General features: G+C 44.0%; 1 protein-coding gene across 2 annotated transcripts; it reads left to right on the top strand.

Annotated features, from left to right (window-relative positions):
* The first annotated feature begins 224 nt into the window (after positions 1 to 224).
* Positions 225 to 20987, top strand: sdc4 (syndecan 4). 2 transcript variants are annotated; one of them, XM_035631363.2, is made up of 5 exons: positions 225 to 539; positions 15612 to 15858; positions 15961 to 16004; positions 16125 to 16323; positions 17525 to 20987. In XM_035631363.2, the coding sequence occupies exons 1-5, from the start codon at positions 486 to 488 to the stop codon at positions 17674 to 17676; spliced, it is 696 nt and encodes a 231-aa protein (XP_035487256.1). In that variant the 5' UTR covers positions 225 to 485; the 3' UTR covers positions 17677 to 20987. The 2 variants fall into 2 exon arrangements, with proteins under 2 accessions (XP_035487256.1, XP_035487257.1); XM_035631364.2 differs by having other exon boundaries at positions 227 to 539; positions 15615 to 15858.
* Positions 20988 to 25036: the final 4049 nt, after the last annotated feature.

Consider the following 25036-nt stretch of genomic DNA (forward strand, 5'->3'; position numbering starts at 1 on the left):
CCAGTTCGAGCTTTTATTTTTGAAAATAAATAAATATATACGTATGAAAAAAAGCAGCCGCTCGTCTACTTCCGGCAAACTCTCCCCTGGGGGCGGGGCCATTTTCTGAACGGGATTTCCCGTAAACGCTGTGGAAGGAGGCAGGGGGCGCGTCACGGGCCCTGCTCGACGCTGATTGGCGGAGAGGATATATAAAGAGTGAGAGCGGCGCAGAGCGCAGCAGCAGCAGCCGGTGAAGTGATACAGACACGAGACGAAGAAGAAGACACAACAAAGACCCGCCGCGTCCGACGTGATCAAAGGTCGGACTATACACCGGGACACAGACAGAGAAACAAGTTGTCGTGCGTCAACGTTCATCGGTTCCACCTGCACTTGGTTCCGGTTTGAAAAAATCTGCGCGTGAAGCTAACGCAGACTTTCCTTTATTTTTATTTTTATTTTTATTTTCTTTTTAAACTTCAACTCTACCTAAGGGAACAACCATGCTGCACCTCTGCCTCGTGCTGATTCTCTCCGCCTCCGTTTTCTCAGAGTCGGTAAGTGAACAGCTTCTCACCACGAGCTAAAGTTTGATTTGGAAAACTTTCTCATTTTAGCACTAGCTTAAACCGAGCTAGCATGAACTCGCTTGGCTTTGATGTTAGACTTTGATTTTAAACTCCCAATAACCAGTCTAGACTGTTGTTGTTAAACGCTCCTTTGAACATCGAGTGGGCGAAGAACACGTTTGCTTGTTGTTGAAAGTTGACACGTTAGAAGTTTCCACACTTCAGCCACCGGTGTTGTTAGCTAACTAGCTTGATGGCTAATAGTTGAGTCCAGTGTGTGTGTGTGTCTGTGACTGTGTGTGTGTGTGTGTGTGTTGGCCCGAGGGGAGGGGGTCACACACAGGCATCTGCAGCCCGCTGCTATTATCCAGTGAGGGGCCCAGATGGGGGGAAGCTGGCAAAGTCACTTTTCCTGTCCTGTCCTGTGATTGGCCGACCTCTGAGACATCTGCTGCTGCCTCAAACACTAATGAATGAAGAACTCTTTTTTTTTTATCACATATACTGAGTTTTAAGTTGCCATTCGTTTGATTTTATTTTTTTTACCCCGCTCCTAGAATAATCAGAATCAACCATTTATTTTCTGTATTATTATTATTATTTTTTGTTTAAATTTCAGGTGATGTCTGCAGGTCACGTGTCATGTTTTGTCCAAAAAAAATTATATTCAGTTTATGATAATAACATTTTTATATATATATATATATATAGCACCTTTCAGAAGCAGCTTCACAAGCAGCAGAAGTGCTTTCACAAAAACATACAAATCACAGACAATTAAAATCAGCATTCCATCAAAAATACAGTTTTCAGGTCACATCTCTGTATAAAAAAGGATTAATAAAAAAGACGATATATAAAGACGACATCACATAAAAGCAAGTCTATAGAAATGGGTTTTTAAAAGTGACTAAAAAGGAGGCGCAGGCTCTGCCAGCTCTCCTATCTCTTAATCTTTAACAGAAAAGTTTTCATAGGGTTATTTATTTATCTGTCGATTTGATCAGATTAACTAATAATCAATGCAGCTGATTGATAGTGATGTACTATGATAAAACACTCATCCCTTCAGATGAGAGGTTATTTCTGTTTGATGACAGGGAGTTAACTTTACACGTTCTGATTCAAGTTGAAATAGTGTCTTGCGGTGTTGTTAAAAAAAGAAAATGTTGACTTCACACCAAAGGAATGTGTGTGTGGTCACTGACGTTGGAAGTTTTTGGCCGACGTTTAAAAGAATAATATTATTTCACAACTGGCAAATGGAGTTTTTTTCCCCCTAGTGTGTAGTTTACGGGCTTTCAGCGCACTTATGTGCTGTAATTGTTTTCAGGGTGTGCCCCCATCCTCGCGTCTGCACTTTGGGACTTTTTTCTGTTTGTCTGGGTCTTTTCCATCTCGTCCAATGTTGTCCTGTACATAAAGGCACCTTTACACTACTGCTTCCAAAAGCTATGAAGTTTTTTCATTAAGCATTTATGAGGAGCGTGTTATTCAAACACCAGAGGGACGTCACGCAAGAACTCTTGCCGTGCGTGTGTGTCACTGGTCAGTATATTATAAACATGTTTTGCAAACGGTGGCTCCCTCTCACAGAACACAAACCTGTTGGGAGCAGGTGAGTCAGTCACCGTCCCACGGTGTCTGTAGCTGCTCGAAAGTGTCATGTGTAAATGTGGAGAGTCGATTATCAGGGAAGTGATAATAAAACGCGATAATTATCACGGAAATGTCAACTCAACAGAAGTAGGAAGAAGTTCAGTCCCCGTGTTTTTGGCAGAGGCGGGTTATGGAAATTCACAGGAATCTGTGGTTATTGTTTGTATCTGATGGGGAATTTACAGAACAACATTAACGGACAGCAAAGTCATGATCTTGCTTTGATTGTGTTTTCAACGGGCTGGATGCCACACACACACACACACACACACACACACACACACACACACACACACACACACACACACACACACACACACACACACACACACACACCCTGCCCTCCCAGTTTGTGAAGTTGGTCAGTGCAGTTGGTGTGAAAGCTGTGTGGAGGAGCTGACTCTACCGGTCCCTCCAGGTCGAAGCACATGCCTGACATGTATGTGTTTTTAGGATTCAGTGTGTAGTGTTACAAATGGTCAAAGTGTCACATGCTTTGTGTGTGTGTGTGTGTGTGTGTGTGTGTGTGTGTGTGTGTGTGTGTGTGTGTGTGTGTGTGTGTGTGTGTGTGTGTGTGTGTGTGTGTGTGTGTGTGTGTGTGTGTGTGTGTGTGTGTGTGTGTGTGTGTGTGTGTGTGTGTGTGTGTGTGTGTGTGTGTGTGTGTGTGTGTGTGAGAGACGTCCTCTGACACAGAGATTTCCCAGCAGCGATGCTCGGGATCACTAATCCTGGATTGGCCGACGAACTTCATCGGCATGTCGCAGGCCGCTCCGTTGGTCGGATCCGCGTCGCCTTCGCAATCTGTTACATTCCTCAGAACCGTGTAGCTTCTGCTTGCTCACTCTGTCTCATCTTGTTGCCTCCCACCCACCCCTTCACTCCCCTCTTTACTTTTTTGATTTCCCCTCTGGAATGTGACCTCTGGTGACCTTGACCGGCCCTCTTTGGGATTTTGCACACTTGGAAGGGTCTCAATAGGGCCCCGGGGCCTTTTCACAGGGGACACTACTTTCCTCTTGCCTAGCTTAGCCGAGCGTGGATACACCTACAGCTCTCCCACCCCCCAAAAAATGCTTCCCCCCCTCCTGGTCTTTGCTTTTTGTTTTGCTCCTGAAATTAGCTTTTTACTTTGCCTTCTCTGCTCCTCTTGTCTTCGGCCGGCTTGTCCTCGCCGTCTCTCTCTGTGATCAGTTGTCTTTTTTTTCCTCCACAGCCTTGCTCTCTTGTTTTCTGAACTTTCCTTTGATGGATACTTAGCCTCTGAGCTATGACAATCCCTCCCCTCCCTCTGTCCAGCCCCTTTCTTCTCTCTGCCCACGGGGTCATTATTGGTATGTGGGTTTGGCGTTCCCAGCTAATCGATGACAATGTTCTGCCACCTGACAATGGAGCACGCTCTGAATGCAGAAGAGGCATTTTGGAGAGTGCAGCGTTGTATTAAGTTGACTCTTATCAACTGGATGCCAACATACTTAAAAAAAATTCCTTCACTTAGCAATGTCTCCTGATTTCAGTCAGATGTGCTGAGCTCTTGCCTCGCTAAGCTCCAGGTACACTGTTATCAGTTTGTCCCAAAGTGGACAAGGGCCAAACAAATCCTGTTTTCTCACTGCTTTTTTTCCACCGACCTCGACATTCTCTGATCACGCTTGGCCTCGCGTGGTAACACGGGTCACAGTGAAGTCCTTGATGACAAGGTTATCGGGTGAAGGTGAAAGATAGGAAGGTCCTCTAACTGTTAAAGATGAAGGGCACATGGGGGGGGGGGGGGGTTGGGAAAATGCCCTGTGATTGTTGCTGCAATCCAATACCCCTGCTGGGACAAATAACAGTATCTATCTAGATGGAGCTGTTGGCCTAGTTCGGACACTTCAAACTAGAGATTAAAAACTTCAAATCAGTTCTTTTTGGTGGTTTAATGGCACTTGACTGGAAAATTTGTGGCACCAGCCATCGTCCTCTTTACTGGACAACAGTTAACGTCTCCTCAACCCGTTTTAATTCCAATTAGCCACATATTTAACCAAATGTGCTTGATGGTTTGCCCCAGAGTTAATCCATGTTGCAGCACCGAACACCCCAGCTTGTTGCCTTTGGAGTCTTGGTGTTGGCTCCATTTGTTATATCTTGTTGGAATGTCAATGCTTTTGCATTTAGCCCCCCAATCATTTGCACGAGAATGAGCCAGGTTCTTTTTTTTTTTTAGGGAGTTTTTTGTGTGTCTCTATTGCATGATGGGGTGCACAGAAAGCCCGAGTGGTTGAAAAGAACGTGGGGAAGCGGGGAGGGAAAGAAGGGAGCATGATAAATAGTATCACTAGGATGTAATAATGGTTCCTGCATTGCTGTCCGCTGGTCTATAAAATCCCTTTGGGCCGTGGAATGTTGGCACACAGAGAGAGGAGGTTTTTGTCCTTCCTGCCTCTGATGGAGAGCGGTGGAGAGTCTGATTCCCTCCCTCCCCCTTTCGACCACGACATATTCTGGCAGTTGTTCGCTCGGGGAAGAAGTCGACCATAATAAAAAAAAAAAACCCAAACAACTCCTTCACTGGTTAAATATCACTTTCATCCAACTTTTTCTTTGTGCTGGATCCACTTTCTGGTTAAATACACGGGGTGACTGCAACTTAAAAAAAAAAGTCTTGATTTCATTTTCACCCTCAAAAGGCCTTTGTGAAGATATAGGGGGGAAAATGTTCTCTCCAAAGCTCTTCAGTATGATTTTTATTTTATTTGAGCAAAAAACTGTCTGGAAAACCTCTGGCGCTATCGTTCCAGACGTCTGAGGTTTTGAATAAATGAAGTTTACTTTTTCATTTGGCAGTTTACTTATCCGGTTACCGGCCCAGTGTAGTGATTTAATTACGGTTGTTATGAGGAATCGTCGTGACACGCAACAGGAAGTAGGGACGAATGTGATGTAAAATCAAGAACAATCCTCCCTCTGTTTTTTTATTGATATCCATGCCTTTCATGTCATGACCAGCAAACAGGTTTGAAACCTACATCCACGCTGAAAAGTTTTAGTTTTACAACTCATCGCTGCAGTGATGTTACAGCCTGCTGTCCACGCTGCTCCGGAGTTTTCCAGCCTCGGAAACCGAGACTTGCGTAAAAGAAAACTTAATTAGAATACATCTGCAGATGAATCTCTAAAGAAAACGATCAACAATCATCGGTAGCCTGATTATTGTTTCATCTACAGGTGTGAACATTAACGCATCTTTTTTAACCTTCGTAACGACACAACACATACTAATTTACACAAACAGCCTGGGAAATGTGCAGACTTAACACAGCCGTTTCTTTGTCGAAAGAAACCCCCCCCCCCCCCATGCCTGAAAAGAAAAGCTGCTGAGGCTTTGTGGTGGACGTAGATAAATATAGAGAGCCACGGCAGAACACGGAATATGATCTTGCTTGTGTGTTTCCATTGGGGAAACGTATCGCAGAGCCCGGAGGGGAGGGGTCGTTTGATGTCGTCCAACGACACACTGTCATGCTCTGACAGATGGTTGTTCCAGGCCTGAAGCCAGACCGTCAGCGGCGGTCAGTGCTCGCCGATGTGTGCCTCCGTTCTCCTCTTCCTCCCCAAGCAAGACAGATGTGACAGACTTTGACAAACAAAACAACAATGGGAGAACGAAATGTAATAATGAAAACACTGCGGCACCCGGGGGAATTATGTCCCATCAGCTACGCGTGTGAAGAATCGCGCTGATTTTTTGGTCCCTTTAGGAACCAACAGCTGTTTGACATAAGCCATTTCATTTGTGATTGACCGCACATTTCTTCTCAATTAGAACCTGCTCTGCTCTTGTTGTGGTGATTATTGAAGTTTTCACTGTGTTCAGTGGAACTCCTGAGGCGTGTCTGGAGTTTTACTTGCCACAAACGAAACTAAATTGCCCCAATTTCTGTAAAAACGTCTCTTATGCCATATACACTGGAAACGCACACACACACACACACCAGAGATCATAAGAATGCTTTCTGGTGGTATGAGGGCTTCCCCCTCATTCAAAGATCCTTCCTGACAAATGTGTCTCGATAATACAGTGCGTCTTTGATGTGGTGTGTGTGACAGTGACTTTGCGTCTTTGCAGTGTTCTGTGTGTGTATATTCCAGTGTGTGATGTCTACCTCTCTCTATGTTAGACCACCAGTGTCTCACTCAGCTACTAAACCTATTGTCAGCGACTGTGGCTGTGATTACCTTGTGTGTGACCTTTTAGACGTGAAGTGACGGAGCTGTTGTAGCAGAGACGATGCAGCGCTGACAGTTTGAAGATCATGAGAACAAATTGCTTAAGTAAAAAGAAAGAGCTATATTTTTTATTTCCTGCTGGCGTTCCTATTTACTTTTGCCTGATCTTCTTTCTTAAAATACCAACTTTGTAAACTCTGAGCAAGGAAAATAAAAAAAATATGGCCGCTGATGTATTATTTATCCAACTCTTGCAGCCTGTCAGAAAGGATTAGAAGGAGGTTGTTTAAGAATATCCCACGTGAAGGAATTTTAATGCACCAGGACCCCTGCTGTGTGAAATGTAGTCGCCGGCTAAACCCCCCCCGTGAAGGTTGAGCTACGAGAGGCAGCAGTGCCCCGGGTGGGGTCTAGGTGCCGGCAGCAACAGATAAAAGAAAACAGCTCACTGCAGGAACCTCTCGAGTTCATACCTGGAAGAGCCGCCGCAGCAGCAGTTCCTGGTTCTTTGTGGCTCGGCCCAAACCGATAATTGTGTTTTCTGTCTTGGCTCTCGGCGCAGAGAGAGAAGGAGGAATGCAGTGGCTGACTTGTGTAGCCAAGGTCGTGGCTTTTTAGCCACACACACATAGAGAGACGCATTCCTCAGCGTGAACTGAAAAGCTCAGCAGCAGCGGCAGCAGAATACTCGGCTTGGTACAAACTAAAGGGATTGTTCAAAAGTTGTTGTTACTCGTTGAATATCCTGCTCAGTTAGAGGAAGTTTGATGAGACTCAATCATCATGTCTATATATCCAATATGTAGCTGAAGCCAGTAAACTTAGCATAAAAAAGTGGCACGTATATTTTAAGATGGACGACAAACCTACACGTCCTCTCGTTGCACAAAAATGAAGCCAAATGGTCTCAGATACGGCCGCGGCCATCTCTGTCCTTTGACAACATTTGTCTGCGCATTAGTGATCGTGGAGCGGAGCTGTGGTATCAAAGTATAAAGACACACCCACCCGACCAATCGCGGGTGAGTCTCGGCTGTCAATCATGACGCGTCAGCCCATTTTCATATCAAAACTAAATCCAAACTGATCAAGAACTACCTACAATGAGAGAAACCATCTTTACAAAACATTTATTAAAAGTTCAGCCTCCGATGCTGGTGAAGATTAACAAGCAGCACAAGGGAGAAGACTCTTCTTCTCAATTGAGCAAATGGTTTTCAAGTACAAGTAACAAAGGTCCTCATATTTTTTAATTAATCTAAAAATAAATGTTGTTCACGGGGTCAAAGAGTCGACTGAAAGCGTCTCCTCTCAGAAATGAATGGCCGTTATTGTGACTAAATCTTCCGCTGTTAATGAATGGGACATTCTCACGTCCTAACGTCGGCCCTTTTATTGGGATTATTCATGCTCCTTTTTTTCGGCTTTCGTGAAACACGGGTTGTTTTGTCGCGGAGGGTTTATTTCCTGTTTTTCTCCTTTTCTCTTCTTATTTCCTGCCGCTTGGGGCCTGGAGCCGATCCTGCGGCTGATAACAAACTCCTCCTCCTCCGCCGCTGCTGCTCCCCACCTCCAGTCTGTCGGTGCTTTTGGCGTCTTTGATCCAAGCCGGCGATATGTTTTGCCCGAGGGACCGACATAAAAGAATCTGAAGATGGAAAGAGGTGGGGGAGAAATTGAAGAGGCACGGTAGTTTTTCGCGGCTTCGTTTGTCTTTGCTCGACAAGCTGACGTTGCCTCGCCGACGGGAGGGAGTGACCAATAAAAGTGGTTACGATAAGGCCGCGGACGCTCCCTCGGCTGGTGCTCGTCAAAACCCAATTAGTCTTATCAGTCGAGGCTGAACCAGCGTCACGGCCGCGCCGCTCGTCCGCCTGCTCCAACTCGGACTTATCTCAAATGTTGACATTACTCACTTCTCTGAGTAATGTTTCTCTTTGTGATGGAGAGATCGCAGAACAACATCTTTCAACCATAACTATGGAAAGCTTGAAACAGCTCCACCCTTTATGATATTGGTCCTTTTCTTAAAAATAGGTTAATGCCTCATCAGCCAAAGGATCTATATTTTCAATTTGAACAGTCTTAATACAGATGTTAGATTTGAATTATTTTTTAATTTAAAGTGAGCGCGTATTTGTCAGCTGACATGTATGCACCAACACCTGTACAAGTTTCCATCAGCTGATTTTAGCTCTAACCTCAACTTTAGAATATATTACCTCACAATTTTCCCCCCTGAGGTCAGAAATGAACCTGCAGATTTAAAACGGCTCACTTCAAATAATCTCCCAGCTGATATCCATTCTTAGTGTCGTCAGGATCCGGGCTTCGGTGACTTTTGTGTGTCACGACGCGTCGCAGTAGAGTCTCGCGTGGTGGTCGGAGGTGGAAACGCTGCTATAGATAGACGGGGCATAGGTAGAAGGAATCTAGAGCTCGACTGATGAGAGTGAAAGGCAGAGGTGTGTTTTGGACAAACGAAACCCACAGTGGAAACAGTCGAGACAAGGTTGAGGACCAAATTTGATGAACTGGATCAACTCGCCTTACGGGGACCACGCTCCCAACCCAAGTGCGTATACGCTCCGGTAGTGAGTCTTTGGCCTTTGTGGTGGAGTTACATCAGGGGTCAGGAGTTCACCTTACGAGCAGATCAGGCGACACAATGAACAGTGCTGGTTCAAGTATCACCCAGCAGCAGCACGAGGAGGAGGAGGAGGAGGAGGAGGAGTGTTGAAAAACAAGATGGGAAATGGAGGTAGTGAAATGTGAAGAGGAGGAGGAGGGGTACGAGAAGTAGTTGTTCAAATCTTTACCTTTTTTTTTTATCTGAGTTTACTTTGGCTGCTGCTGTGATCTCCATCTGAATGTCACACGAGAGGTGGAGAAGGAAAAAAAAAGTTGGGAAACATCAGTAATTGTCTTTTCCCTCAAAGGTCAGGAGACGTCGGACGTCAATGAGGAATAAGGAAGCGCATTCCTGCGTGCTGGTGTTTCTTTTCTGTCTTTTCATATCGCTCGTTCCTCCTCCGCGCTGCCGTGTGAAAGGAACAGATGCCTCTGTCTGTGGTGGCAGATGGGGGGTTGTTTCCCCCCAGTTTAATGAAGGGAGGCTGCAGGAGGCTTATCCCCAGTTACCTTGGTCATTGATACACTCTCGAGGCGTCCAGCGGACATTGTTTGCCATCAATAGAAGGGATGGAGCCGAGAGGCAGGGTGGCGGGCGTCTTCTCGGCAGACTTCTGGCCTTTCAGCGACTGAGGACAATTGGGGGAGATTGAAAAGTTTTAGGACCTCCACGCTGAGACGGGCTGGAGGAACGAGGACTAGAGCCTGGACTGAAAGTGTGACGGAGACAGGAAACGACCTTTTATGTGTCCGTCGCCAAGGAGGTTAGTTTGTCCAAACAAAAAGTTTGTTTGGTTTTTTTTTTCAGAAGGATTTTTAGAGCAGATCCGGCGAAAACTGGCAGAGACAGAATTTTATTTCACACTTTCTTTAACACCGCCGTAGCGAAGGTGTACTAATGATGCTATAAATAACAGGGCGAGACTGACCACCTGGTTGGTCGAGCATGTGTGTGGGCGGGACCTCGATGCCGCGGCTCCACCTCCCTGATCGTTACTGCACAGACTCTGGTTCCAAATGACGTCACCACCAGCACAAGATGGCGGCGCCCATGTCTGATATTTGTGTACAGAGGGTGGAAGTGGAGATGTAGCTCCCATTATTAGTCAATCGACAGGTAATCAATTACCAGCAAATTTTATGTATTAACGATTAACCCTCATTTCTCAACACCAGTCCAACAAAACAAAAAAAACATTTGCTGATTCCTGCTTCTCTAACGTGAACTTTTGATTATTTTAAACTACTTTCAGCCCAAAATCGATTAGTTGATCGACTCATTCGTCAATACCCAACCTTCTCTAGTTCCAGCTTCATTTTCGTGAGAATTAGCTGCTTCTGTTCAAACAAAAACCAGACGTTTGAAAACATCGCCCTCAGCTTCTCTGAGAGTGTGATGGACATTTTTCCAAAAAAGGCCAAGGGATGAATTCTTTCTTAATAAAAATAATCATCAGTCCAAGTCCTTGTTATGAGTTTGCTACCCTGAAATCTACTTCTTTATTTTAACAGTGAACCTTCGGGCCGACCCGAACGTAAACGTGTCGACGTCCTTGTTGTTTTCTTTCTGATTCACTTCCCGTAGAGTTCAAATCTGTCAGTCTGGACGGATGTGATGATTGTGTTGTGAGTCACACGGTCGGTGTTTTGACGCAGCGAGGGGGAAATGAGTTCAACAATTAAAAAGAGGCTTTCATTAAAAACAAAGAGGAGCTTTGTTTTGGCTCGGACCAGTGAGGTCGACCGTGAGTCCCTGGATCGAAAGGTCACCTGGACTTTTCTGGTTATTAAAAGTGAGCAGGTGTTGTCATTGTCTGAAATTTGAAATATGAACGGCAAGAATTATTTTAGGTTTGTTGAGTTGGAAGTTTTCGACTCCGCTGTTTGTTTCCATGTTGTTGTGCAATAGATTAAATACTTAACGTGCCTTGTGTCGCCACAGGAAACGGAGAGATTTTTCTTCTTCTTCTCTCCATTAAATGTGTTTGTTTGGCTGAAATATTGCTGGTTTGGCTTTCGACCCACATCCGCCACATTTGGGCAGAAATACGAGGCTGTGAATCACAGATGGGAGGACGGGAAGGCGATTTGTCTAGGGCCCTAAGTGGCCCGCAAGATGGCTGACGAAGACTGTGGTTCGTTCGGGGGAAATCCTGGTTGAGATCAGCGTCAGCATCAATGTCTGCTTGGTGCATTTTGTTGTTGTTGTTGTTGTTGTTGTTTTTAAATATCGGGGTTGATTTTAATGTTTTTCCAGCTGAGTTCATCGAGGCTATGAAACAACATGACGACAGATTTGACTCTGACGTCGTGTGACAGTCAGAAAATGAATGCTTAAACCAAAACTTTTCTTAGTACTTCCTCTTACTCTGTATCTCATATATACATATATATATATATATATTTATGTAATCATTCAGGCTTTTCCAACATGTTACCATACTGTTATTCGTTAATTCATTCAAACAAATATGTATTAGGACATTTTTTGCATCTTTAACCCATAAATATACATTTCTATATATGTTATTTATATACTCTTATAAATCAGCAATCCTGACTTGTATGTTCATTTTAATCCATTTTGATTGATACAAAATTATTATTCACAGTCCAGGTCCTGAGCTTCAGACATTCCAGACTGAAGTCCAACAAATCAGACACTCTGTCTCTGAGATAATTTTCATGTTTGCTCGGTTACGTCACCTCGGTCTGTGCCAGCGGAGCAATATTCCTGTTCTGTTTGTACAGTAACAGATAAATACATGACTTCACATCACATCATCATGTATCCGTCAAGGAGGGTTATGTTTTCACCCTGGTCCGTTTATTTGCTGCCGGATGACACAAAAACTACTGAACAGATTTGGACTGTTGGGCCTCGGTGCAGGTCTGAGCTGTGCCCAGTGACATTCCACTTTGAAGAAGTTTTGGACTGATCGCCAGACTTCCTGTTTCTTCCTCCTGCTGTGGTGCGAGTGATTCGTTCCCCAGGATTCGATCTTTGGAACGGAGTGAACTCGTGTCCGTGCAGACTGAATTGTCTGAAACTCGGCCTGAATCCAACCCCCCGGCTTTGCTCCCTGGGAGAATAAAGTGAAGAAGGAATCTAGAGTCCAAAAATCATAACACCAACATGAAACATAACAAAATTCCCTCAGTGTAAGACGCGTCCCCCCCCTCCCCTCTCTCTGTGTTTGGGAGTAAACCCGGCCTGTTGGGGCAGGTCTCAGTTCGCCTGTGGGGCAGTAAGTTGTTGTTTCACGGCTCTTCAGTCACCACAACACCTCCAGGACACGAGTCTGTGATTCACCACAGGGGGTCTGAAGGTCAGGAGCAGTCAGGAGCTGAAGGTCTACTGACAGGGAAGAACACGTCGGCCTCTCTGGTGATTTAAATGTCCTTTACTTATCAGATTAAAATCTGTGTGGAAGTCGAATACACGAGCCAATGAACTCAGCAGAAAGGTTTTTTCTTTATCCAACAAGGCCTGGAAATCATCAACATCAACGCTTCATTTCCATGTCTATCATTTCTGAGTAACTTCTTCCGGAAAAGGAATATGTAACAAGCGTAGAATCATTACAATCCATTTAATCATAAACATAATAGGTGTAAATAAATCTCTCCCTGTGCAGAACAGGATTTTCATTAAAAACAACGACAGTGCGACTCGACGAGGCCTGTTCCTGCACGTCACTCCGGTCGACCTTCATCTGAACGGTGGAGAGGAAAGTGAAGAGTCACGTGTCCACATGTTTGGATCCGCTCCCACGTGGCCCCCCCACACCCATCCCCTCAACCCCGCCCCCATGTCGATGTATAGGGTTTAAATAAGGACACAATGGAGCAGTGATCCACCAGGAGGAGGAGGGTCTCTTAGAAGGGACTAATTAGAAAAGATTAGAGATGAAAGATTTAATGAAAACTTTAGCATTTAGGAGGAAAATAAGCATACGGACGTGGTCTCACGTGTCGGGTTAGGTCACTGAAAATGAATTGATAACATCAAAGTAAATTATTTAAAAAAGAATTGGTCAACAGTCGGAATAATTTGCTTAAAGTTCTGGATGAGCAGGTCAAACTCGTGAGCTGATTTTAAACGGTTCCTGAGTTTATTTTGATTATTATTGTTTTCTTTGTCGTCTGTGGAAAGAGAAACTACAATGTGACTCCGTAGGGCTCATGACTTCACCAACAACAGTCCCAGATATTTATTTTTTTACCTATCGCACGTTATTAAAGAAAGTGATTTTTAAAACATTCCTCAGTCGGATCCAAACTAAAGTTGAATGGATTCTTTGTTGGTCCGTGTTCCATCCGTCCACCATGTTTACTGGGAATCCTGCTGACAGACAAACAAACAAACAAACAAACAAACTCTCCTCGACCGAGACACTGAGTGAATCTAAAACCTCAGTCGACTTTGTTGCCGAGAGGAGTTGCAGTAAAATGGCCGCCCCTCATTTGAAGCCCCTTTGCAGTCACAAAGGAGAAACTCCTCCTCCTCCTCCTCCTTCTCATATAGGCAACTTTTTAAAGGCTGAGAGGATTACCTTCAAACACACACGCAAACACACTTCATTACTATGTCAAACACACACACACAATTCTGGGAGGCCTCCGGCTTATCCCACCAGTTAACCCTAAAAATGAAGACCCCCCCCCCCACCACCACCACCAAACCACCCTCCCTTACAAGACTCAGATGGAAGTAATTATGAGGAGAACTCATGACGTCAACACAAGTGTGTGTGTGTGTGTGTGTGTGTGAATGAGGAAGCTGTGGGTTGCCCGGGCTTGTTGCCCGTGTGATTTGTGGTCGTCTTTTCTTCTCAGTAAAATGAAGGTTTCATTGATGTAAAGAGGGAAAAAGAAAGAAAGAAAGAAAAAACCCTGTGCTCTCTTGTATCTTGACTTTTTTTCCTCTGCTGTTTAACATAAGAACAAAAACAACGACATCACGCTGGTGTGAGCACGTCCAACCATCAGGCCTCGACATGAGGGTCGTTGAGTCACAGAGGTCCAACGGATTCATGTTCACGCTGGATTCAGTCAGGAATAACTTCAATAATCCACATAAGTAACTGTTATTAAAATGTATTCTTTCTTTACTCCAAAAAAGAACTGAAGTCCAAACAGTCCATCCACACATTTCCAGAATCGGAGCGATCAAAAATATTCAACCAAAGTTGCAAAAATTCACATTGGTGAATCTGGGACCTGAAAAATATTTGCGATAAATGTATTTTTTTCCTACATGTTCAGCTGTGATCCAGCATCAATTATACCGAATAAGACAAAAGGAAACGATGCAAGGTTTTGTTTTTTAGTTTTTTATTCTCAGCTTGTCTTTTTAGCTGCAATGCATTTTTAAACCACTGGTTTTTTTTTTTAAAACTAGAAATATAATGACATTTTTTTCCCTCTTTTGATAGTGTTTGTCACTATCAAAAACGTGGAGTTCTTTGTGAATATTTAAAGCTGATTGTTAAAACTGTTCATTTTAAATGGTCGTCTCTAGTTGTGTGTCTTCACTGAGACTTTAGATGTTTCTGATTTCAGGAGTAAAGTTGTTCTCCGTTTGCTTCGGGGCTTAATGCAGATTAATGGCGTGTTGTGTGCTGTGATGATGATAATCAGGCTGATGGAGGGAACGTCTGTGCTTTAATCCCATTTACGCTGCTTACTGAGCAAATGGTCAATGACATTAAGTGGCTGATGTGATTAAAGGAGGTTGATGTGTCTTCATTGTGTTGAGCTTCACAGAGATTAGAGTCTCTCTCTCTCTCTCTCTCTCTCTCTCTCTCTCTCTCTCTCTCTCTCTCTCTCTCACATATATGTAAAAATGTATTCAGTTTGTTTTCATAGTAAGAGAAGGAAAAAAAACGCAAATTGACCAATCCAAAACCCAGATACAAAGGTTAAATCTTTGTAGATGGAAGTTTCTTTTTCTTCATAATGAAAACGATTATTAGCTGCAGCCTTAAAAAAAAAAAACCCTCAGGTTTCGCTTTTTATATTTCTGCATTTTGGGCTTTGGTCAGACAAAACAAAACATTTACCAGACCCTGGAAATTTGATTTCTTTTTGTTATCATTAATATTATTTTTATCAAGGTTAGCTGTGTGGCTCTGTGGACTGAAATATCTGTTATTGGATGATTTTCATGGTTCCCCGAGGAAGAATCTTGTCTGATCTGACGCTGTAGTTGCGACCGCGAGGCTGCAACTTTAGGTTTTTGGTGAAAGACTTCGTCAACTACCGGGTGGATTGCTGTGAAATTTGCCGGAGATATTGGTGGTAGCCAGAGGATCATTTTTAATGCTGTTTTGTATTTATTGATATCTTCTTAATCTATTGGCTGAACTGGTTCATTCACGGTTAAATTTAAGTGTTTATTCTCTCTGGTTTATGACAAAATACTGAATAATATTCTCATCAACCTGCTGCACTTTGTGTTTGATGCTAGCATGTTAGCTAACACACTAGCCTATGTGGCTCCTCCACTCCTGTACACGTCCCCCTCTGAGCCACCGTCTCTGCGTCCGTCTGTCCCAGCAGGTCAGGGAGACGGAGACATGGATGCCCATGAAGACCACACAGACCGCCGCCATGTCGACGCACCACGCCGACCTGGAGTCATCGGGAGGCTCCCCGAACGGCTCCGACTTCGGCTTCACGGATGACGAAGATGAAGATGACGACGACGACTACAACGACTACGACGACGTCAACCGTGACTACACCGACACGCTGTACGACGACGAGGACGAGTACGGAGAGTCCTCTGGGTCTGGAGATGGAGGTCGGTCTCATACAAACACTTTTATTACTTTTTGATTGAGACATTTTTTCAATGACTTATTTAATTCATCAGATTAAATTTAGAATCTGTTCTTCTCCGCAGCAACGACTGCGTCCCCTGAGCAAAAGACCGAAACGTCAGTGAAGGTGAGACGGTTTCTAGATGGAGAGATTTTTTTAACCATTTGTTGATGTCAAGCTCAGCGTCCAATCACACTTCAGCTTACTGACGGCGTTTATTAATCTTCCCCTTTTCTTCGCCCTCAGCCCGACGTGCACGACAACAAGATCCCAGAGGCCGAGCCTCCCGTGCGGCCCACCGTCAACGAGGTGGACATCGTCCAGAAGAGCAACGAAATCCCCTCGCTGAGGAAAGAGCCGGAGCCCAGCGAGGAGTTCCCGTCCAACGTCCTCATGGCCCACGCCGGCGACGACAGCATCCTGAACAAGACGGAGGTCCTCGCCGGTCAGTACGATAAAAAAAAAATAGCATCATGAAAAGTGTTGAAAAGAGCGAGGAAAAAGAAATATGTTGTATTTTTAAAGTATCGGCAGCCTCGGTGGAGGCGAACGCTCTCTGGTTTCCTTTAAAATATTTATTTTGTGAAACAGTAACATCTTTAGGTCAAAGGGCAGACGTAGAGACAGGATGTTGAAGCTGCTGCTTCAGCTTAAATATTCCAAAAGAAAAATATAAACATTATTCTCCAGCAAGACAAGACGTCCAAGAACATTATTATTTCTATTCACGGTGAGAAGAGATTTATTAATAAAAGAGAGAAAGCATTTTCCTCAGCTGAGCCGATTCCAACATCAGTCAGGAGAGAAGAAGTTACAGAGTTGGCGGATTCAAACTGCTTTGATATTAATATCTCATGACTCACTGATGCACACACGCCTCCTCAAGTTATTCATTAAAACAGTGAATCCACAGTGTAGTGACACGTGGATATAGTTTGGAACAAAGAGGAGACGGTGAAAAATGTGAAGAAAAGAAAAAGATAAGAAATTAAAAACCATTTTATAAAAATGAGAGAGAGGTCGGGGGAGAAAGTGTTAATCTCCCTGAATCACTCTGGAATTTTATCAGATGTTTTGGCCGCCAAATGACAAACCTCCTTTCTTCCCCCACTCTCCGTCACCATGGTTACTCCCAAACAAAATTTCTTGCCTCTAATTTTCTCGAACCACTTTTTCTCCTTCACTCCCTAAAATCAGCCGCTCGAGTCTAATTAACACACACATGCTGTTTTTCTCCGGTGCACAACAACGACATGTTTGTTCCAAAATAAGATTTAACCATTAATTCCATCACGTGGCCACAAAAAATTGTCAAATGTCCAAATCCTGGGCTCATAAATGTGGAGCTGCACTTCTCTGGGACTGTGGATTGTCGATGCAGACTCCCGGGTAGTCTGAGCACAGAATAAAAATAAAAACAGTACAGATGTTTTTTATTCTCCAAAATGAAACCAAATAAACAGACGGGTGAAAACATAACCTCCTCGGTGGAGGAACAAAACGGGTTCAACGGGATCCAGATAAGATAGATATTAGTTTTAGCGAGCCAGACAGGATGTGACGCTCTCACAGACTCAGATTCATGTGTCAGTTAATTGAATAGAATTTTGAAAAGAGTCTGACTCTCCCTGTCTCGTCTCCTGCAGCTCTGATCGCCGGCTGCGCCGTCGGCCTGATGTTCGCCGTGCTGCTCATCCTCCTCCTCGTCTACCGCATGAAGAAGAAGGACGAGGGCAGCTACGACCTGGGGAAGAAGCCCATCTACAAAAAGGCCCCCACCACGGAGATCTACGCATAGACCCTGAAACCCCTCCCCTTCCCCTTCACACACAAACACACACCTCGCTCCCTCAAAAACCCAATCAGGGCCTCACCTGGCCTCAGTGCCTCGTCATCTTCTTCATCACCCCTCCTCCTCGCCTTTCTTCTGACTGTACAGCAGAGTGACACAAACCAGGAGAGAAGCCACGGACGCCCTGACGTCACCGGTGCTTCTCTCTCTCGGCCAATCAGAGGCTTTCGTTGGTCCCCTCGTCTCAAACCAGGAACGGGAGCAACAGGAAGAGGAACGATGTCGGGTTCCGACATTTTTATTTAGTTTTGTCTCGTGGTTTTTATTCTTTTATTTGTCCCCCGAGTCAAGAGACTCTTCTTTTCTCTCACCTCTTCTCTTTTCTCTCCTTCACCTCCCAGAAGAAAACACTAACACGGTGCAATGATCATGAATTAGTTCTTCGTTTGTCTCAGTACGGTACACGTTAACAGTCCAGTTATTTATTTCCCTTCAACCTGTTTCCTGGACTGAAGCTTCTCTCATGACTGAAGCAAAGGATTTTTTAAAAATTATTTTCTTTTCTTTTCTTTTCTTTTAGAATAAAATACATGTGACGCAGAGAGATTTAAGACATTTCCGTTTTTTTTATTTCTATTCAAAAAAGAAAAGAGCTCAAAGGCACAACGTCACCGTGAAGCTGTGTGGTTTTGTGTCGTGTCATCCATCACAACCGATTGTTAATAATCCAGACGTTTCGAATCTGAACGAGCGCCGAGATGAGGATTCGGTTCACGCCCTGTAAAACTTTGAGATGTTAAGTTTCAGAGTTTATTTAAACAACCTTCTTATTTCCTTTGTTTTAAAACCCTTTCGTCTCCTCAAGGGGGAAAGTCCCATCGTCAGGCACGTAGCACCCGATAAGCGAGTCGAGCTAATCCGGAAAAAGAATTTGCAAATACTCTGACCCAGGTCTCTCACACACACACACACACACCAACACGCACACACCAACACGCACACACACACACACACACACACACACACACACACACACACACACACACACACACACACACACACACACACACACACACACACACACACACACACACACACACACACACACACACACACACACACACACACACACACACACACACAGTGTTGTTGTCCTTTTGCTGCCAGTGTGAATGAAGAGAACTTCCAAAAAAAGGAAGATGTTTTACCACTATAATAATCACCGCTGTGCCTCTGGGGTTTGTTTTCTGTTATTACGGTGAAGTCAAACCGGCAAGCTCCTACTACAGGGTAACACACCTACATTCCTCACACACACACAAACACACACACACACACACACACACACACAGCTCAGTCACGTGTTAAAGATTCGACCCTCTTTTCACAGTAATGTTTAACCTTAAAGGAACCCATTTGAGAAATTTGCCTATTCACTTTGGGTGTTGTTTGTGTTTTGTTGCTGTGGTCACGTCTCCACAGTGACGAGGAAGCTGCAGCCAGAAACCTGTTAGCTTAGCATAACTTAGCATAACACTGACTGGAAAGAGGCGGCGACGGCTACAGTTACAGAGGGAACAACTGAAGATGATTTTACGATCAAAGTTTTTCAAAATTACTTAACGGTGTAACACGATATCCAATAAATTTGGCTTAAACGACATCGATGATGTTTGATGCGAGTTATTTTTGTTCATTTTTAGAAAGTCACATGTTTCAGAACTTTCATATTTTTGTTTTAAGTCAAATTATGATTTTTTTCCAATGGGACATGAATTCACACTGGATTCAGTTTGATTAAATCCCGAATGTGTTTTAACACTTCCCAGCTGCCACATTATGAATTATGATTTTTGCAGAAATGCTAATGTTTGAAGTAGGACAGAGCTACGCTAACCCTTTCCAGTCTTTGTGCTGAGCTTAGCTAACGGAGCTAATAAGCGTCAAACTATTTTCCGACAACTTTGCCTTTTTGTCCGTAAAGCCTCAGGCGCTCACATGCTTATCGATTTTTTTTTGTTTTTGTTTTGTTTATTCATTGATCCGCTAAACGTTATGGATCATTTGTCCCGTGAAAAGGAGAAGTTTGCCTCTGTGATCGGAGAAACTGGTAGTTTTGGTACTTTGTTTTTTGTTTTTTCCTCATCGGGTTGATTCTTTCTCAATAAGCTACAGACCGTTTGTCAGATTTTTGTGTTACATTGTGGGGTCTATGAGCAATTCGCTGAAACCATGGTTTTGATTGCTCACATTTCTTAGCTGAGGCCGGCGGCACACAGACTGGTCTACCAAGGATTTGTACATAGTTGTTAGTTTAAAAAAGAAAAAGAAAAAAAAAATCCTACATAAAAAAAATATAAACTTGGTACTTAGCCACATCCTGGCAACAAGAAATATCTACCAAATATTTAAATGCCAAATTGTTGTTTTGTTTTTCCCCCTGAGCAGTAATGTTCCTGTGATTTACTGTAAATGAGTTTTGATACTACCGATGCTAATACTAACTCACCACCTCTCATTGTTCTCCAGTGTTTGTATTTTTGTCTCCAGTAGATCAACAACTATTTTTTTTTTTTTGGGATTAATTTAACTGTCAAATTATTTTATTGCCTTCTTTCAGGTTGGGGGTGTTTCCCCCTTTTTAAGCTGTTGTATATGTGATTTTAAAAGTTTTATATACACTAGTTTTGAGATTTTCAGAAGCAAATAGTTTTGGAACTTTTTATTTTGTAAGAGTTTCTAATATCTTTTTAGCCCTTTTTTTTGTTTTTGCTTTTGTATTTATGTTTTATTTTATTTTTCGTTTGTTTGTAGAAGGATTGCTTATGTGGTTGTTGTCGATCTCGTTGTTCAGGGGATGTTGTCGTTAGCAGACCTGGGGCTGATTAATGGGTTGGATTTGGAGCCAAAATGGACGCCGATAAGTTTCTGTTTGGTAATTCAAAGGGCTTCATGAGCTGCAGCGTCTTGATACGTGTTCAAGATCTTTACCTCCCAGAAACAAAGAAGTAAAAACGTTTAATCAAGAAAAGACAGATTCATGTTTCATTCCAGTGTGTCTGCAGGTCTCAGCCGACCTCGGACCAGAAGTAACTGATTTATGTTATGATATTTCCCGTTTTTTTTACGTGTGTTCAACTGGAAATCGGCCGCAGGTCTGGTCAGTGAACATGGGAGAGAGAGAAACGTATGTTCTGCTGCTTAATGTCACAAACATCACATGTGAATCAAAGTGGAGTGGAGAAGCCAATGAATCACTGGTTTCTGCATGCAGGTCCTGATTTATTTGGAAATAAAGCTATTTTTATGCACATTAACATTTCAAATTGTCTTTGTTCCGTTCTTTGTTTTGTTTCCTGAGCGAGGGAGTCGCGTTGGGAGAAGATGCATTCGATAAGCTTCCTCTCAAGCTTATATCATTTGACCAAAAGAAAAGATGGTTGAGGGATTAAGAAAAGTGTAAAATTACAATCTTGAAGGTTTCAACTAAACGGATTATCTCCAGTCGAATCAGCCTGAGAACTATCATGTTTTTCAGTAGAGCTCATAACCTCCACCAAGGAGGTAGAAGTCCCATTAGGGCGTTTTCCCACAAAGGACCGAACCAACGCCTGTTGTTTTTGTAACAGTGTTTCACATTGCAATGTTTTTGTTTGGCGAACACACTTAAAAAAAATGTTTTCACACTGCTAACCAACAGAGATCCGTCTCATTTGGTTGTCAAGGCATCTTTCACACCTGCAATTTTGGATCGGACCAAACTGAGAAGTCAGAAGTTCAGGACCAGCGGCCCCAAATTCAATCAAGACGCATCAAATTACGCACATTCATAGATTGCAGTCCTCTGAATTTGGCGGATTTAACCCCCCTAACAACAGATTGTAATCGTGGACCGCCCCCACAACCGGGCCCTACCCTTCCGCTTTGCACGCCGCCATGTAGGGTAGGGTGACCCTCTTTCTTTTGGGGATCAGGCTGTAGTAATCTTCTAGCCTTCTAAACAGAGTTTTTAGATGCAGACTCCGAATAGTGTGGCAGAAGCAAACTCCCAGGATGCTCCATAAGTGGTTTCCCATGTCCTAGGTGAAGATCTGAACCCCTTCCCTCTTGCAGCCCCAGTCCGAAGGGCCACTACCCAGTCGAGGGGCTCTCAAAAACTAAGGGGGGGACCCAGGAGAGGAATTTGGATTTGGCCTTAGTTTTTTGATGTCCTGATCCCTGGATCCTTCAGTCTGCAGGTCAACGTTTCCTCGGCCAAGATACTGCCCCCTAAGTCCTCTACGAACAGAACAAGTGCTGTATGAATGAATCTTTTAGCAGGTTAGGGTTAGTTATCTGTGTTTACCAGTTATCAGGAAAAACTAAAGTAAGTCGTAGGTTCGACGGAGGCGGACGGAAGGTTTCTCCAGATATTTGCTCACAATGGCACCAGAGGAATGGAGGATCAGGGGAAAACAGGAGCAGGAAAGTGCAAACTACCTATCGTGGTAACCTTTCCAATAGTTTATGAGATATTTCACTCATCATAGGTCATCATCGTAGTCTCCGGTGGATTCATCCACTGAGGACTCTACTGTAGGTGTGCGTACCAAAGTCTGTGCCAATCCTTCCTGGAGATGTCGTCTCCATAGACCAGCGCTGTCGTCCACAAGGCAAACGTCGCTGAAAAAACATGTGTGACGGCATGAAAATCTTGCGCTGTGCGAAGTTATTGAAGATGGATTACTGACGTGTAACCTCAGTTTTCTGGTGCCGTGTACGAAGCCGCATCGTGGCTGGTTGTTCTTCTTCGTCAGCCCTTTTGACGACTTGGTGTCGGTGTCGGATTGCCACCATTGTCTCTCGAGGTCGGGACTCACCTGCGCCGCTTTGTCAGCTTGTTTGCCGCCATGGACACAAAGGATGGACGGGAGACGAGCGGCGGCGGCGGCAGCAGCAGCATCAGCAGCAGCTGGACGTGATGAAAGAAGGAACAGAACAGAAGCTATGACTCGTGATGAATGTGGACTGCTTCAGGGAAGCATCATCTCACGTCGAGGCGCACAAGTCGCTTTGGAAGGCGTCAAGTTATCGGAGCAGTTTTCGGGTACAAACAATGTGATCGGGATCGTTTCTCTCTTTCGGGAAAGATATTGGATCCCTGTTCGCTTCAGGCTCGCCGTTCTGAAACCAGCTCTGACCTCCGACCTTTGTCCTACAAAGATCACGAAAACAAAGATATCAACCATGAAGAGAGAGAGAGAAATGCTCCTAACAGCAAAATGAGCTGCGTTTGATTTGCACTCCGATTTTTGCAGATGCTTCATTTTTGACACTGAACTTTGACATTGTACATGTCTTTTATATGGAGCCACATTTCCACAGACTTCGAACGCAAGGAATTGGAAAACAAAGTTTGGTGAACCAGAGTCAAAAAGTCCATTTCTGCGTGTGTGTGTGTGTGTGTGTGTGTGTGTGTGTGTGTGTGTGTGTGTGTGTGTGTGTTGTTGACATTCATACAGAGCCAACAGACAAGCTGCTGCCTGTCGACCTCTGTGCTGCGGGGAAAAACACACAGGTGACGCCAAAACACTGACAAGTACACACACACACACACACACACACACACACACACATTCCAGCACAAACACATATTCATACATCATCTTTTACTCATTTCCCGCAAACAGTCATACTTTCTTTCTTTTATATTTGTGCACGCACGCACGCACACACACACACACACACACACACACACACGCTCATAAGCAAACAGGTCCGAAGGGCAGAGAGAGGAAACCTTGCGGCGGACTTGTTGTTTGTTCGGACTCTGCAGAGCGAAAACAAGCAGAGACGAAGGTTAGCGTGTAATTTTAAGAAAAAAGTCTCCCGAACTTTCATTATTTTCCGATTCTCTTTCTTCCGGCCGGCCCCACATTCAGCTGCTGTCTGATGCCCAGCTCATGTGATACACTCCGTCCCGACAACATAGGGACATTGTTTGGACTCGTGTCCCGGCCTCCCGTCGGAGGACGGAGGGAAGGGAACATACTGATGTTTAGCAGGTTATAGCATGCTAACGTTTGCTAATTGGCGCCAAACCCAAAGTAGAGCAGTGGTAAATTACATTCACACATTCCTGCAGCGCGGCCCTCAAGGGGCAACTGAGGGTCAGGTAGGGATCGAACCATTGACCTGCTGGTCGGTGGGCGACCCGCTCTACAACAGCTGAGGCTGATGGCAATGTCAGTAGATGTGCAGATTTCTTTTTCAATATTCGTATTTATTTTCATTTTATTTTATCGATTTATCTATTTTCAATTCATTTAATCTTCTTCTGATTTTAATCTCATCAGATTTCTATGTTTTTTGAATGTCGCTCTAATGATTTGTTGACCTTCTGTAAAACACTTTGAATCACCTCCATGTTCAAGATGCCTCTTTCATGTGTGGGTTTGAACTGTATTTTGAACTCTTCGCACACACACGCACACGCACACACACACACGCACACACACACACACACACACACACACACACACACACATTCTTTTCTTGTCTCGGTTTGTTTTGACAATCTTTGGCTTTCAGCATGCACACATACACACACACACACACACACACACACACACACACACACTAACACCTTCACACACACATACACACACCTTAACACACACACACACACATACACACACACACACACACACACACACACACACACACACACACACTAACACCTTCACACACACACACACACACACACACACACACACACACACACACCTTCACACACACACACACACACACACACACACACACACACACACACACACACACACCAACACCTTCCAACATTACACCTCATGTGTCATTAGGAACATTTCTGGGAGTTTCCAGAACGTGTTGCACCAGGCAGAGGTAGTTTCTTTTCTTCTTTTTTTTTATGAGCTCTTCCATCAGTTGTCTTTTATCCGCTGAGCATCTCGGTCCGAGGATCCAGCGATTGCACAAGAGCTTTTCAACATCTTTCCTCTTTATCTGTCTCCATCTCTGCTCCTTTATACAAAGAAGGGAAACACAATCTGTCCGGAAGGAGCGCTCACCTCCCGGTGCTGGATTCAAACAGGATCAAGATGACGCGCAATCAAGTCGTGTTATTGTGCGTTTTAAGGACGTAATTTTGGGTCAAACCAGCTTTTAAAACTGACATTTCTTGGCAATCAGAGGATCCTACACACATTTCTGCCCTACAAACATCCTCAAATGTAAACCAGGGAAGTCTTTTTTTTCTTCTTTTTAACACATTGAGCATTAAAAACAGATCCCACATCCAAAACTGTATCCCCCCACCACATCTGTTCACATTACAGGCTCATTAGGATTC

Source organism: Scophthalmus maximus, chromosome 6 (genome assembly GCF_022379125.1).
Source record: "Scophthalmus maximus strain ysfricsl-2021 chromosome 6, ASM2237912v1, whole genome shotgun sequence".
Taxonomy (NCBI): Eukaryota; Metazoa; Chordata; class Actinopteri; order Pleuronectiformes; family Scophthalmidae; genus Scophthalmus; species Scophthalmus maximus.

Bases quoted from the DNA above. Each gene is read 5' to 3' on its own strand.
- sdc4 (XM_035631363.2), top strand. From the start codon at position 486: ATGCTGCACCTCTGCCTCGTGCTGATTCTCTCCGCCTCCGTTTTCTCA. The intron at 15,859-15,960 runs GTCGGTCTCATA...TCTTCTCCGCAG, and splicing joins CTCTGGGTCTGGAGATGGAG to CAACGACTGCGTCCCCTGAG. The intron at 16,324-17,524 runs GTCAGTACGATA...CGTCTCCTGCAG, and splicing joins CAAGACGGAGGTCCTCGCCG to CTCTGATCGCCGGCTGCGCC.